The sequence below is a fragment of the Mytilus californianus genome, unplaced genomic scaffold (assembly GCF_021869535.1).
Source record: "Mytilus californianus isolate M0D057914Y unplaced genomic scaffold, xbMytCali1.0.p SCAF_1, whole genome shotgun sequence".
Taxonomy (NCBI): domain Eukaryota; kingdom Metazoa; phylum Mollusca; class Bivalvia; order Mytilida; family Mytilidae; genus Mytilus; species Mytilus californianus.
Window position 1 is genome coordinate 120,276,156 of NW_026262581.1, and position 15,013 is coordinate 120,291,168.

Genomic DNA, 15,013 nt, shown 5'->3' on the forward strand with positions numbered 1-15,013 from the left:
TTGGTCCAAATCGGGGTCCAAAATTAAACTTTGTTTGATTTCAACAAAAAATGAATATATGGGGTTCTTTGATATGCTGAATATAACCATGTATTTAGATTTTTGATTTTTGGGCCCCGTTATCAACTTTGTCCACATTGAGGTCAAAAGGGTCCAAAATTAAACTTTGTTTGATTTCATCAAAAATTGAATTCTTGGGGTTCTTTGATATGCTGAATCTAACCATGTATTTAGATTTTGGATATTGGACCATAATAGGTGAATGTCCAATTAAAATTTTTAAGTTCTTAGACCACATTCATTCTGTGTCAGAAACCTATGCTGTGTCAAATATTTAATCACAATCCAAATGCAAAGCTGTATCAAGCTTGAATGTTGTGTCCATACTTGCCCCAACTGTTCAGGGTTCGACCTCTGCGGTCGTATCAGGCTGCGCCCTGCGGAGCATTTTTTTGGTTATTTTCTTGAATATTATAATAGATAGAGATAAACTGTAAACAGCAAAATCGTTCAACAAAGTAAGATCTACAAATAAGTTCACATGACCAAAATTTTCAATTGACCCCATAAGGAGTTATTGCCCTTTAAAGTCAATTTTTCACAATTTTTCGTAAATTTTTGTTATCTTTTACAAAAATCTTCTCCTCTAGATCTGAAACTACTGGGCCAAATTAAACCAAACTTGGCATTAATCATCCTCAGGGTATTTAGTTCAAAAACGTATCCTATGACCCCGCCTATCAACCAACATGGCTAAAAATAGAACATAGGGGTAAAATGCAAGTTTTGTCTATTATTTTGTGAACCATTATATAGAGAAAATCTGAAAGGAGCAAAAATGTTCAAAATGATGAGCTCTGCCAATTGTCCATATATGTCAAAACTGTCAGACAAATTCTTACAGGATTTATTGCCCATAAATGACAAATTTTACCTTTTTTTTCATTTTTGCCTTTTATTATGAAAACTATGATATTTAGAGAGAAACATTTTTTTTCCCGTTATGCCTTACATAATTTAAATTATAATAGATAAATAGACACCTTGAATCACAAAAATGATCAGCAAGGCAACATCTATTAAAAATTTAAATTTTGCCGATATAGTTAGTAGACAGCTGTCACTCTTCATAGGAGTGATTGCTCTTAAATAAGGATTTTTTTTACCCTTTTTTGTGTTTTGAACAAAAACTAAAGAAGATAGAGGGAAACTAAACAGACTAAAAGATCAGTAATACAAGATCAACAAAATAGACATTTTTGTCACGAAGTCTATTCTCGTCTACAATGTTGGAGAGTGTCCTTTGTTAGATATGCACATAGACCAAGGTGAGCGACACAGGCTCTTTAGATAAAGAGCCTCTAGTTTCGTCATTCTTGAAGATATTGACTTGATATTTGTTATATAGTTTACACCATGACAAGTTATAAATCAAGTTCGCATTTTTTTCCAGTGCAATGAATTTTTAACTGGTAGGGGACTATGTATTGCCATGCAATACTCTCAGAATGCTTGTTTGCTTTACTCAATAACAAAACTTATTTTTATAGAATTAAGAAATTTCATAGGAACAATGTCCCATTGCTTTGATCAAGATTAACAACTATTGCTGTCGGAATCAAAGGATATGTTAGGTTGAAAGAAAGGAATTTCAGTGACGGTTTTCATCACATTTTTATTTATAAATGTAGTATATACATACAGCTAAGAAGTGAAGTTGTGCACAAGAAAATTGAAGACATACCATTATTTTGTTTATACATATAAAGGTTGTTAAACAGATTACTATCTAGTGTGAGATGTCATTGAAGATAATTATTGGATCCCATAGGGAGTAAAGTGACAGCTGCTTTTCTATTGATCCTTATTGATTCTTAATAAGTTATCAGATACTTGATCTGTCAATATTTTAATTCGGTAAGTTTTTTTTGGTTTTACATATACATAAAATTTAGAATGGAAATGCATATGTATAACATAGAGTTACCATATTTCATGTATTTACTGAATATTTTATAGCATGCACTGATGTCATCATCATGATGAATGAAAGTTGAAGAGTTATAGTGCACACAAGTTTTGCTGATGACAACCATTTAAATACAGTGACTGTCAGTCATTAACAGTACATTCACACCAAATAAAATATATTAATGATGGGTTTTGGATATTAATGACATTCTCTTTTTTAGCTCACCTGGCCCAGAGGACCAAGTGAGCTTTTCTCATCACTTGGCGTCCTTCGTCGTTGTCGTCATCATCATTAACTTTTACAGAAATCTTCTTCTCTGAAACTACTGGGCCAAATTAAACTTAACTTGGCCTAAATCATCCTTAGGGTATCTAGTTTAAAAAATGTATCCGATGACCCCGGCTATCAACCAAGATGGCTGCCATGGCTAAAAATAGAACATGGGGGTAAAATGCAGTTTTTGGCTTATATCTCTATTACTAAAACATTTAGGGGGTAAAATGCAGTTTTTATACGACCGCAAAAAAATTTTGCGGTCGTATATTGGTATGACGTTGGCGTCGTCCGGCATCGTCGCCGTCGGAAGACACATTGGTTTCCGCACTCTAACTTTAGTTTAAGTGAATTGATCTCTATGAAATTTTATCACAAGGTTCAATACCACAAAAGGAAGGTTGGGATTGATTTTGGGGTTATGGTACCAACAGTTAAGGAATTAGGGGCCAAAAAGGGGCCAAAAATAAGCATTTTTGTAACTTCCAGACATAACTTGTGTGTTAGTGTATGGATCTCTCTGACATTGGTACTTCCATATCACAAAGGGAATGCTGGGATTGATTTTGGGGGTAATTGCCTCAAAATATGAGGAAAAAAGGGGCAAAAAACAAGTATTTTTCTAGTTTCAGGACAATAACTTGTGTGTAAGTGTATGGATCTCTCTGAAATTGTACTACAAGGTTCCATATCACAAAGAGAAAGCTTGGTTTGAGTTTTGGGATAATTGCCCTAAATGTTTAGGAATAAGGGGCCAAAAAGGGGCCTAAAAACAAACATTTTTCTAGTTTCCAGACAATAACTTGTGTTCAAGTGTATGGATCTCTCTGAAATTGTACTGCAAGGTACCATACCACAAAGGGAAGGCTGGGATTGAGTTTGGGGGTGATGAATCATAAGGGGGTTCAAAAAATTTGAGGGAGGGATATTTTTTTCTTTTTTTTCCTTTTTTTTTCTTTAAAATTTTCCATTTTAAATTAGTTATTTCCGATTTATATATAAAAGCAAATAATAATGATATGGTTTGAATAGGTAAATTAAAAAAATTTAAGTTCTTAGACCACATTCCTATTGTGTCAGAAACCTATGCTGTGTCAAATATTTAATCACAATCCAAATTCAATGCTGTATCAAGCTTGAATGTTGTGTCCATACTTGCCCCAACTGTTCAGGGTTCGACCTCTGCGGTCATATAAAGCTGCGCCCAGCGGAGTATTTTATTGGCTGATTTTATTTATTTATCTCTGAGACTAAAGCATTTAGAGCAAATCTGACATGGGATAAAAATGTTCATCAGGTCAAGATCTATCTGCCCTGAAATTTGCAGACGCATCAGACAACCTTATGTTGGGTTGCTCCCCCTGAATTGGTAATTTTACGGACATTTTGCAGTTTATGGTTATTATCTTGAATATTATAATAGATAGAGATAAACTGTAAACAGCAAAATTGTTCAGCAATGTAAGATCTTCAAATAAGTCAAACATGACCAAAATTGTCAATTGACCCCATTAGGAGTTATTGCCCTTTAAAGTGATTTTTTCAAAATTTTTTGTAATTGTTGTTATCTTTTACAAAAATCTTCTCCTGAAACTACTGGGGCAAATTAAACCGAACTAATCCTAGATTATCCTTCGGGTATCTTGTTTAAAAAATTTATCTGATGACCCTGCCCATCAACCAAGATGTCCGCCAACATGGCTAAAAATAGAACATGGGGGTAAAATGCAGTTTTTGGCTTATATCTCTGAAACTAAAGCATTTAGAGCAAATCTGTCATTGATGAAAATGTTCATCAGGTCAAGTCCATCTGCCCTGAAATTTTCAGACGCATAAGACAATCTGTTGTTGGGTTGCTGCCCCTGAATTGGTAATTTTAAGGAAATTTTGCAGTTTTTGGTTATTATCTGAAATATTATTATACATGTAGATAGAGATAAACTGTAAACAGCAATAATGTTCAGCAAAGTACCATCTACAAATAAGTGAATATGACCAAAATTGTCAATTGACCCCATAAGGAGTTATTACCCTTTATAGTAAATTTTTCGTAAATACACATGTATTTGTAATTTTTTACAATTCTCCACTTATGCTACTGAGCCAAATAGAATTTAACTTAGCCACAATTTTCAATAGGGTATCTTAATTGAAAAATGTATCTGATGACCCGGTCATCCAACCAACATGGCCGCCATTGCTAAAAATGGAACATAGGAGGTTACTATAGAATTCTAAGGGAAAATTGTAAAAAAAAACAATTTCAAATGGTCACAACTTGAAAAATAATTTAAATAATGATAGGGGGTCTTCAGTAACTATTGTAAGACTACAATGGGATGACCTGCTTTTAATTTGACCACTGGGCCAAATTAAACCAAACTTGGCCTCAATCATCATTAGGGTATCTACATGTAATACTATTAATTATGGTGAGCGCCACATGCTCTTTAGAGCCTCTAGTTTATAAATATCTGCCCTTCCCCATGAACTCTGTTATGCTGTTTTTGATATTTTAATTTTTAGTGATATTAGAAACACACGTTCACCTTTTCCCTAAGTTAAAAGACTTACCGGTAGATGAACATTCAGTGTACCTTTTTTATTGACTTTTTATTTATTTTTTAAGTAGTAATACTGTACAGAAATGGTCATAATGAATGTTATATGAAATTGTCAACACTTGTTTATATCAGAACAGGTGGTCTAAATGTAATTAGCTTAGATATGTTTACATTTAATCCTATAATTGTATAAATTGGATATACTCTGGTCTTTTCTTCCATTAATTTCGTTAGATACCCATTCTGTCCGGACTAAAGATCTCTGGCCTGTAACAGAATATTTTCCTAATATTGGACTTTGACAGAGGTTTCAGATATTTTTCATTATATTTAAACTGTAAAAATCTGTTGACATTCATGACATAATTTTAATGTGGTTTAACTGATTTAGATATTTTGTGTTAAGTTTGTCTTGGCTGATAGAATCATTGATAGCAGAGAGGAACAAATTTATTTACATAGATGTTCATAAAGTTTTATAGATTTGATTGATGACTGCTTTACACCCAGTGGCAAATATTACATGCTTATTCAGGATGATAACATATCAGTGTGAAATTAATTATATGCTTTGAACTATATACATGATGAGTAGGCTTTTTAACATGCTAACTCACAAGGCTTAGGGTTACACAAGGTTGGGCAGTAAATACCGCCTCAGTAATTTACTAGTATTTACTGCACTAGTATTTACCAGATTTTTGACAACCTTGCAACGGTACAGTCTACAAGAAGACATGTCATAGTAAGCCTTTTAATTTTAGCCAACTTTATTTTATAGTATATATGTACATATGAAATTTCTAGAAAGATTTGAAAATACATCGCAGAATGTTGTATATGAATTTTACTTCAGCTTTAAATTTTAAATATTTAGTACTATATTTTATATAGTGACAGACAGTTTCATGAGTTTATATGTGCATGGTACCATCATGTTTTGATGATTAACAATTGCATGTAATAGTATATACAAGTAGCCATATATAGTAAATACAAAAACATACAAAAGGTGACCATATATGTGACAGACAGTTTCATGAGTTTATATGTGCGTGGGCCCATCATGTTTTGATAATTAACCATGCATGTTTCAATATATACATGTACATGTAGTAAGTATAAAAACATACAAAAGGTAACCTGTAGTTTTCTCTATCATACCACATCTTATTTTATATTATGAAGAGTTTATCAGTTTGTTAATACATATTCACTTTTATCAAATAAAAATATTATATCATTTAAAAATAAGTATTTGTGTTAAACTAAAACTATATAAACAAAGGCGTGAACATGTCTACAGCTGTTAAATTTAGTTATTTTTAATCAATGTCATTAGGGTTTCATTATGAAAGTGTAATTATAAGTAGTAATTAATTTGTCTATCACGCTATATTAACATTTCCAACCACGTTTTTAGAAAACGTGTGGACTGGGGGACTTTTTTCCTTTGTTTATTGATCACTATATTTTTATCTCTTTTGTTTTGTCACATGACTATGATGACTATAGAAAGTAATGTAACTGTAAACATACTAGTATTATAAACTTTCAAAGGTAAACAGTGACTCCACATGTCAAGGGAAAGTTCAACAGAACAGGTAACATAACTGTTATTGTCTTATTCAGTATTGTGAAATGTATTCTGAAAATAATTTTATTTCAAATACTTATAAATGTACATTTTTGGGGTATTTTTCTCAAATTTTAATATGAATTAAATTACTATACAAAAAGGTATTTCAAATGATTTATATATATGTATATTTTTTTTTTAAATTTCATGCATTCATTAAAAAGTTTGTTAATTGAAATTTCATTTCTGGTAGATACATCATTGTAATCTTGGTTCAAGGTTTTTTTGTTCTTTATATTCTTGGTGTAATTTTTTAATAAGATTTTAATTTTTGATTGTTCATGTTTGTAGAAGTGACAATTACTCATGATTATTGTGGACCATGGATTCTGTCTAAGAATTTTTTTTAAATGAGCACATCCTAAAAGTTATAACCTTTTGTCTTAAATCAGGTACACTCAGTAAGATTTTATTAAAAATGTACTATAAAATTAATGTGTTTACACCTTTATAACATTGTAATACAACATTTGAAAAATCGTAATAAGAATAAAGAATTGTTGTATTTCATATAACAACCTTAACCTATCTTCAAGGTAAAACTATGAAATAACGTAATTCCAGGAGCTCAGATGTCAGTATAGGTATACATATATTAAAGTCAAATGGTTTTTACATGATTGTTCATGTAAAAGTAAATATTATTATACCACCGCAAATCGTATATTGGTATCACGTTGTCGTCGTCCGAAGACATTTGGTTTCCAGACAATAACTTGAGTATTAGTGAATAGAAATCTATGAAATTTAAACATAAGGTTTATAACCACAAAAGGAAGGTTGGGATTGATTGTGGGGGTTATGGTCCCAACAGTTTAGGAAAAAGGGGCCAAAAAGGGGCCCAAATAAGCATTTTTCTAGTTTCATGACAATAACTTGTGGAACAGTGTATGGATCTCTCTGAAATTATACCATAAGGTTTCCATACCACAAAGGGATGGTTAGGATTGGCTTTGGGGGGTTATGGCTCAAACCATTTAGGAATTAGGGGCAAAAAAAGTGAAAAAAAACAAGGGTGTCCTGGTTAATGGACAATTACTTAAGTACAAATTACAGTGTAAGGGAGGTAATTCAAACACAACTTTGAATTACCTCCTTTACACTGCTTTTAAATTAAGAATAAAGAATTTTTGTATTGTCTTGAGGTGATTAGCTGTCAATTCATTTTTAGAAGTTACTATTTTAATAATTTTAAAAATGCTGATTAAGGTAAAATAATTTTAGCTATGATTATGTATGTCATTTTTGTCGAGCCTGCGACTTTTGTCGCAGAAAGCTCGACATAGGGATAGTGATCCGGCGGCTGCGGCGTTAGCTAACTTCTTAAAAGTTTTATATTTTAGAAGGTAGAAGACCTGGATGCTTCATACTTTGTATATGGATGCCTCATGTTACGAAGTTTCCGTCAGTCACATGTCCATTGTCCTTGACCTCATTTTCATGTTTCAGTGACTACTTGAAAAAAAAGTTAACATTTTTTGTAATGTTAAATTCTCTCTTATTATAAGTAGTAGGATAACTATATTTGGTATGTGCGTACCTTGCAAGGTCCTCATGCCCGTCAGACAGTTTTCACTTGACCTCAACCTCATTTCATGGATCAGTGAACAAGGTTAAGTTTTGGTGGTCAAGTCCATATCTCAGATACTATAAGCAATAGGTCTAGTATATTCGGTGTATGGAAGGACTGTCAGGTGTACATGTCCAACTGGCAGGTGTCATCTGACCTTGACCTCATTTTCATGGTTCAGTGGTTATAGTTAAGTTTTTGTGTTTTGGTCTGTTTTTCTTATACTGTATGCAATAGGTCTACTATATTTGGTGTATGGAATGATTGTAAGGTGTTCATGTCTAGCTGGCAGGTGTCATCTGACCTTGACCTCGTTTTCATGGTTCAGTGGTCAGAGTTTTTGAGTTTTGGTCTTTTTTTCTAATACTATATGCAATAGGTCAACTATATTTGATGTATGGAAATATTTTATGATCTATATGTCAGTCACGCAGGTTTTATATGACCTTGACCTCATTTTCACGGTTCATTGCTCAGTGTTAAGTTTTTGTGTTTTGGTCTGTTTTTCTTAAACTATAAGCAATAGGTCAACTATATTTGTTATATGGAAGAATTGTTAACTGTACATGTCTGCCTGGCATGGTTCATCTGACCTTGACCTCATTTTCATGGTTCATTGGTCAATGTTTAGTTTTCTTGGTTAATGTTAAGTTTATGTGACAGTTGTAATAAAGCTTTATATTTAGGACTATCAACATAATATCAATGATTAGTAAAGAAGGCGAGACATTTCAGCGTGTGCACTCTTGTCTATTTTAAGACTTTTATATATGATGTTTTAAAATGGGTTATTATGGTTGCAAACTCCATTGGAAATTTGAATTGAAATTATGACCATGACTGAGGGAAAGATTTTTTTTGTAGAGCCTGTGACTTTTGTCGCAGAAAGCTCGACATAGGGATAGTGATCCGGCGGCAGCAGCTACAGCGGCTGTGGCGGTGTTAGCTAACTTCTTTAAAGCTTTATATTTTAGAAGCTAGAAGACCTGGATGCTTCATACTTTGTATATAGATGCCTTATGTTACGAAGTTTCCGTCTGTCATATGTCCATTGTCCTTGACCTCATTTTCATGGTTCAGTGACTACTTGAAAAAAAAAAGTCAACTTTTTTTGTAATGTTAATTTTTTTCTTATTATGAGTAATAGGATAACTATATTTAGTATGTGCATACCTTGCAAGGTTCTCATGCCTGTCAGACAATTTTCATTTGACCTCGACCTCATTTTATGGATCAGTGAACAAGGTCAAGTTTTCGTGGTCAAGTCCATATATCAGATACTATAAGCAGTAGGTCTACAATATTTGGTATATGGAATGATTGTAAGGTGTACATGTCCAACTGGTAGGTGTCATCTGACCTTGACCTCATTTTCATGGTTCAGTGGTCAAAGTTAAGTTTTTGAGTTTTGGTCTTTTTTTCTAATACTATATGCAATAGGTCAACTTTATTTGGTGTATGGAAATATTTTATGATGTACATGTCAGTCTCGCAGGTTTTATTTGACCTTGACCTCATTTTCACGGTTCATTTCTCAGTGTTAAGTTTTTGTGTTTTGGTCTGTTTTTCTTCAACTATAAGCAATAGATCAACTATATTTGTTGTATGGAAGGATTGTAAGGTGTATATGTCTGTCTGGCAGGTATCATCTGACCTTGACCTCATGTTCATGGTTCATTGGTCAATGTTAAGTTTTCATGTTTAAGTTTGTTTCTTAGATACATTGTACTATAAGCAATAGGTCAACTATATTTAATGCATAAATTGATTGTAAGGTGTACATGTCTGTCTGGCATGGTTCATCTGACCTTGACCCCATTTTCATGGTTCATTGGTCAATGTTAAGTTTTCTTGGTTAAGCCTGTTTCTTAGAAACTATAAGCAATAGGTCAACTGTGTGTTTGGTTTATTGAATAGTTGTAAGGTGTACATGTATTTTTCGTTTGGTTTATCTGACCTTGACCTTATTTTCTTGGATCATGTTAAGTTTATGTGTTACTTGTAGTAAAACTTTATATTTAGGACTATCAACATAAAATCAATGGTTAGTAAAGAAGGTGAGACATTTCAGAGTGTGCACCCTTGTTTTGGAAAAGGGGGGGGGGGGGGGAGAGGTTAAAAAAAATTTGGGGGAGGGGGTAAAAAAAATTGGTGGTGGGGGAGGGGGTAAAAAAATTGGGGGTGGGGGGGGGGGACAATTTTTTCTCCTCAGGATTTCAGAAATCAAAAAGAAAATCCTTCAATTTTTTTTTTTTTTGAAAAAAGGGGGGGGGGGGACTGAATTCTTATATAAATGTTGTACCAGTGCTATGTATAAGACTGTAGCATGCAGTCATGAAAATCTGACAATAAATAGTGAAACCAAAGACAGTGTTCTGGTTTTATCCAATTATGTTTAGAGGTTTGCAAAATACTGATAACTTGTCCAAAAATTCTGTACAAATTTAAGAGATGTGGTATGATTCCATTAAGACAACTATCCATAAAGACAATTACAAGTCACTGTATGGCCTTCAACAATGACAAAAACCCTTACTGTATAACAAGCCTTAAACTGTTTACTAGGAAATGGGTGTTTACTTCATATCAGGTCATATTTTTTTAGGTTATATATAATTATCTTCTTTTCCCTTATTTATTTGTCCTTCCTTTTTTCTTTCCTTTTGTTTGTTAATCCTTCTGTCATGTTTCCTTTACAGATTTTTTAGTGTATGAATTATATGTACAGTGGTATGAAATTTGTTCAAGTTGTGATATATATCATGTATATGGTTCCTGTAGAGTTGGGCAATGTACAAATCTTGAAAAATAAAATTAAGCAGAAAATACTTTTTAAATGTCTACTTATTTTTATCAGATTACTTACTGTAAATTCAGAAATTATTGCGTGCATTTATTATTGCGATTTTTGAAGAATGGACAAAAATGCGAGATTAATTATTGTGATTTAATGGAAATCTGCATTATAATAAATATGTATTTGATATCAGAATGTGAGTTCTTATTATTGTGATTCTAAACCAGTCGCATTATTCGCATTAATAAAAACCTCACAATAATTTCTGAATTTACAGTAAACGTTTTACTTGAACTGACTTCCAATGCACTTCAATATTCACCTTTTATTGACTAACCAGAATCTATATTTTGATCCCAAAAGTGTATTTGATATATTACAAAACACTTAATATCACAATACACTTAATATCTTTCTATATTGAGTTCTCAGAAACTAATCAATTTTAAAACTTCCTTGAGACATTATACAATCAGCATAGTTTTACCGTTCCCATAGTTTGGTTGTATAAATTCTGAGAATAATTCTATTTCACCATTGATTACCTATACATGTTAATACATGTATCATTGTGTATAATTTTATTGTAGTGGAGGATGCTATCTTAATACTACTGTAATAAAACTATGTAGAGGTTAATTTTTTATTGTGTAAAATTCATGGTTGTAAGGTTTAAAGTATTTATCAACATTTTTCTTCATTCAGGTGAATTAATTTGGAAGTGTTGAATTATTTCATTATTAATGTTAAATATCTCTAGTTAAGAGTAAATTATTCACGCTTAAGTTTGTTCTTGATTATTACAAGTTTTCAATTATAGTGAAAGTTTAGTTGCTGATAAACAGTACTGGTTGACATTGTTAAAAAATTCATTTCTTTTGTAATAAATTTGAAAGGTAACACAGCCTAATGGCTTGGCAAATCAATGAACTCCACTTATTATTATATGGTAATCAGTGGTTTTTAATTGCCAAATTGCCTTCCAGTGGTTCATGTTTTAACTGTATGAAAGTATGGTATATACATGTAGTGCTTAAAGTTATGAATGGTTCTGCTAAAAATATTTGCAATTTTTTTTTATTTCAGCAATTTTTGTCTCGACTGTGACGAAAGTCATGCAAATTGAGATATAAGGATTGCTTTTCCGGCTGCGGGGAAACGCTTCAACAATTGTTAAGTTTTCTACTTAAGTTAGTTTGATAGGAACAACTTGTGATAGATCATTGATATTTGATATAAAGTTGCATTACTATCAGTACATATCAGTTTGGCGACTATTTCAAGGCCCTCCCCCTAGGTCATGGTCCAGTGACTTTGAATTAATTAGCAATTTTTAAAAATGTTAAGTTTTCTGCTTAAGTTAGATTGATAGGATCTACTTGTGATAGATCAATGACATTTTGTATGAAGTCTCATTACTTTCTGTACATATCAGTTTGATGACTATTCTGAGGCCCTGCCCCCTAGGACATGGTCCAGTGACTTGGAATTAATTAGCAATTTTTTAATGTTAAGTTTTCTGCTTAAGTCAGTTTGATACTTGTGATAGATCAATGATAATTTGTATTAAGTTGCATTACTATCAGTACATATCAGTTTGACAATTATTTTCCATAGGCCGATCCAGGGGGGGGGGGCCCTGGGCCCCCCCTTTTGTGGGAAAAATTTGGTTGATTATATAGGGAATCACTGAAGCATGACCAGAGCGGGGCCCCCCCTTAGGTCAGTCAGTGGGCCCCCCCCTTATGAAAAGTTCTGGATCAGCCACTGTTTTCAGGCCCTCTTCACTTTGAGAGCATTCTTATAGACTTAGGGGCCAGCTGAAGCCCACCTCCGGGTGCGAGATTTTCTCGCTGTGTTGAAGACCCATTGGTTGCCTTGGGCTATTTTCTGCTCTTTGGTCGGGTTGTTTTCTCTTTGACACATTCCCCATTTCTGTTCTCAATTTAATTTATGAAATAGAAGAACGATTTTGTTTCAAATGGACAGCTTTTGTTTGGTTTGCATGAACAGTTGAATATTTTATAAAAACAAAATCTAATTTGATAAACCTGAAATAAACAAAAGTCGTTCTTAAAGTTGTGAGTTCGAACCCTGCTTGTGGCAGGTGAATTTGACTTTGATCTTGATTAACAAGGATGCCAGTTTTCTTGCAATAGTATGTTAGTTATCTCCAAATACTCCAACTTCCTTCACCAATCAAACTGGCAGCCATGATATACCCAATAATGCTGAAAGTAGCGTTAAACATACGGTGAATTCAGAAATTATTGCAATTTTTTTATTATTATTGTGAATAAATCTGGGTAAGTATTGCAATAATAAGAATCTCAAACATATATGCATATGCAGATTTTCTGGAAATCTCAATACTAGTAATTAATCTCACATTTTTGTCCATTCTTCAAAAATCACGATTATAAATGCAGGCAATAATTTCTGAATTAACAGTAAACAAACAATCAGTCAATTGCAAAGTTACCAAATTTTATTATTGAATGATCCAGAAATATGAATAAGAGGTAAACATAGGACCATCTATTTGTACAATCATGCTTTGCTCATATAAAGAACATTAATATTACAAAAATAAACTTATGACTGAAACATGTATTGTTTGACAAAGGTTATAGTACAAATTCACAGTTCAAGTTAGACCTAATCTAAGATGATCTAACTGGAATTTCACCACATTTGCATGTCTTTTTTATCTCATATGTGAAATAAAAACTACACAGCTTTTCTTACATGTATAACTTTGGCATTTGTTTTGCATCTTCAAGCATACAGTTTTAAAATATTTTTTTTAACTAAAATTAACCTATTTGGCCAATTCGAACTTAATTAATGAAACTACAATCATCCTAAAGGAAGTCTAGTTTCAAAATTATATCTAATGTTCCTGCCATTCTGACATTTGAAACATGATAAAGAAATAAATTTTAAAATCTTTAAAAAACCATTAATAAGTCAAATAGCAGTTTGTTCAATATTAGATAATTTTAAATTATTTCCTTGTGAAGCATTAAAAGTGTTTTCAGTGCATATTGTCGTTTTTCATAAAAACTCATCATTGAATAAGTCAGATGAGATTGAGAGACAAAATCAGTGTACAAAGAAAGATAAAAGCAACATGTTTATGTCTCCACATCATTTCACATGTTAGCTATATATATAGTATGGTCATTCACCAGTTGACAAGTTTAAATTCTCAAGTGTTTCTTCCTCCTATATCAGTTAGATGTTAGTAGATCAAAGCATTTGTAATCCAGTTGTAACATGTGACAATATATTGAAGTAAAGGACCAATTAGATCAAGGATGTTATTTATGTTCTATACCCTGTACATGTTTATTTTTTAGATTAAATCATAATACCAGGCTATACACAATATCACTATGCCAGAAGTTAATAATGTGATGGATCCAGTACAGTTACAGCCGTTTAGCCACCAGGTTGGTGGCAGCACTAGTGTGATGAGCTTTAATGATACAACGTTATGTAAACCACTGAATCCAAGGGAGCACTATTTCTATCTCAACATGCCTAAAAGTCTTAAAGAATTTACACCTGAATATAGAGGTATGTATTTTGTGCAAATTTTTAAATCAAATACTAGTTCATGTGACTGGAATTTACTACACTAGAATATATGCATTTATTTTCTCATTGAAGTTTGTGAAAAAAACTAATATATAAAGGAGAAAGGCATAAACATAAAGGTCTCTAAAACAATGATGTGCATGGGGAGAAAATTCTACAGAAGCAAATGTTTCTACAACAATTTAACATACTGTAAATTCAGAAATTATTGCGAGGTTTTTATTAATGCGAATAATGCGACTGGTTGAATATCGCAATAATAAGAACTTGCATTCTGATATCTTATACATGTATCTGTATACAGATTTTCCTGCAATCGCAATAATTAATCTCGCATTTTTGTCCATTCTTCAAAAATTGCAATAATAAATGCAAGCAATAATTCCTGAATTTACAGTATATGCTGTTTGAAATACATAGGCATGACATACTATATAACTATTGTCTGTTTGTTTTGTTCACGCATCGTTGTCAATATAATGGAATTTGATGCGACTGTCATACAAGTGAGAGGTTTAGCTAGCTATAAATCCAGGTTCAATCCACCATTTTCTACATAAGAAAATGCCTGTACCAAGTCAGGAATATGACAGTT

At 32.4% G+C, this 15,013-nt stretch overlaps 1 protein-coding gene and 1 long non-coding RNA gene across 4 annotated transcripts in view; both read left to right on the forward strand.

The window, feature by feature from the left end:
* Window positions 1-15,013, forward strand: part of LOC127732570 (inositol hexakisphosphate kinase 1-like) — a 48,357-nt gene that overhangs the window by 10,449 nt on the left and 22,895 nt on the right. For 2 of the 3 annotated variants that reach the window (XR_007996316.1, XM_052241636.1), the window contains exons 1-2: window positions 6,368-6,413; window positions 14,178-14,397. Coding sequence is in view for 2 of the 3 variants with exons in the window: in XM_052241636.1 (XP_052097596.1) it covers window positions 14,214-14,397 (184 nt within the window). In the remaining variant the exon portion in view is untranslated. Of the gene's footprint in view, window positions 1-6,367; window positions 6,414-14,177; window positions 14,398-15,013 lie in introns of those variants that run through there. The other variant, XM_052241644.1, reaches the window with a different exon arrangement.
* LOC127732688 (uncharacterized) overlaps window positions 1-15,013 on the forward strand; it is a 41,940-nt gene that overhangs the window by 4,032 nt on the left and 22,895 nt on the right. The window lies entirely within an intron of this gene.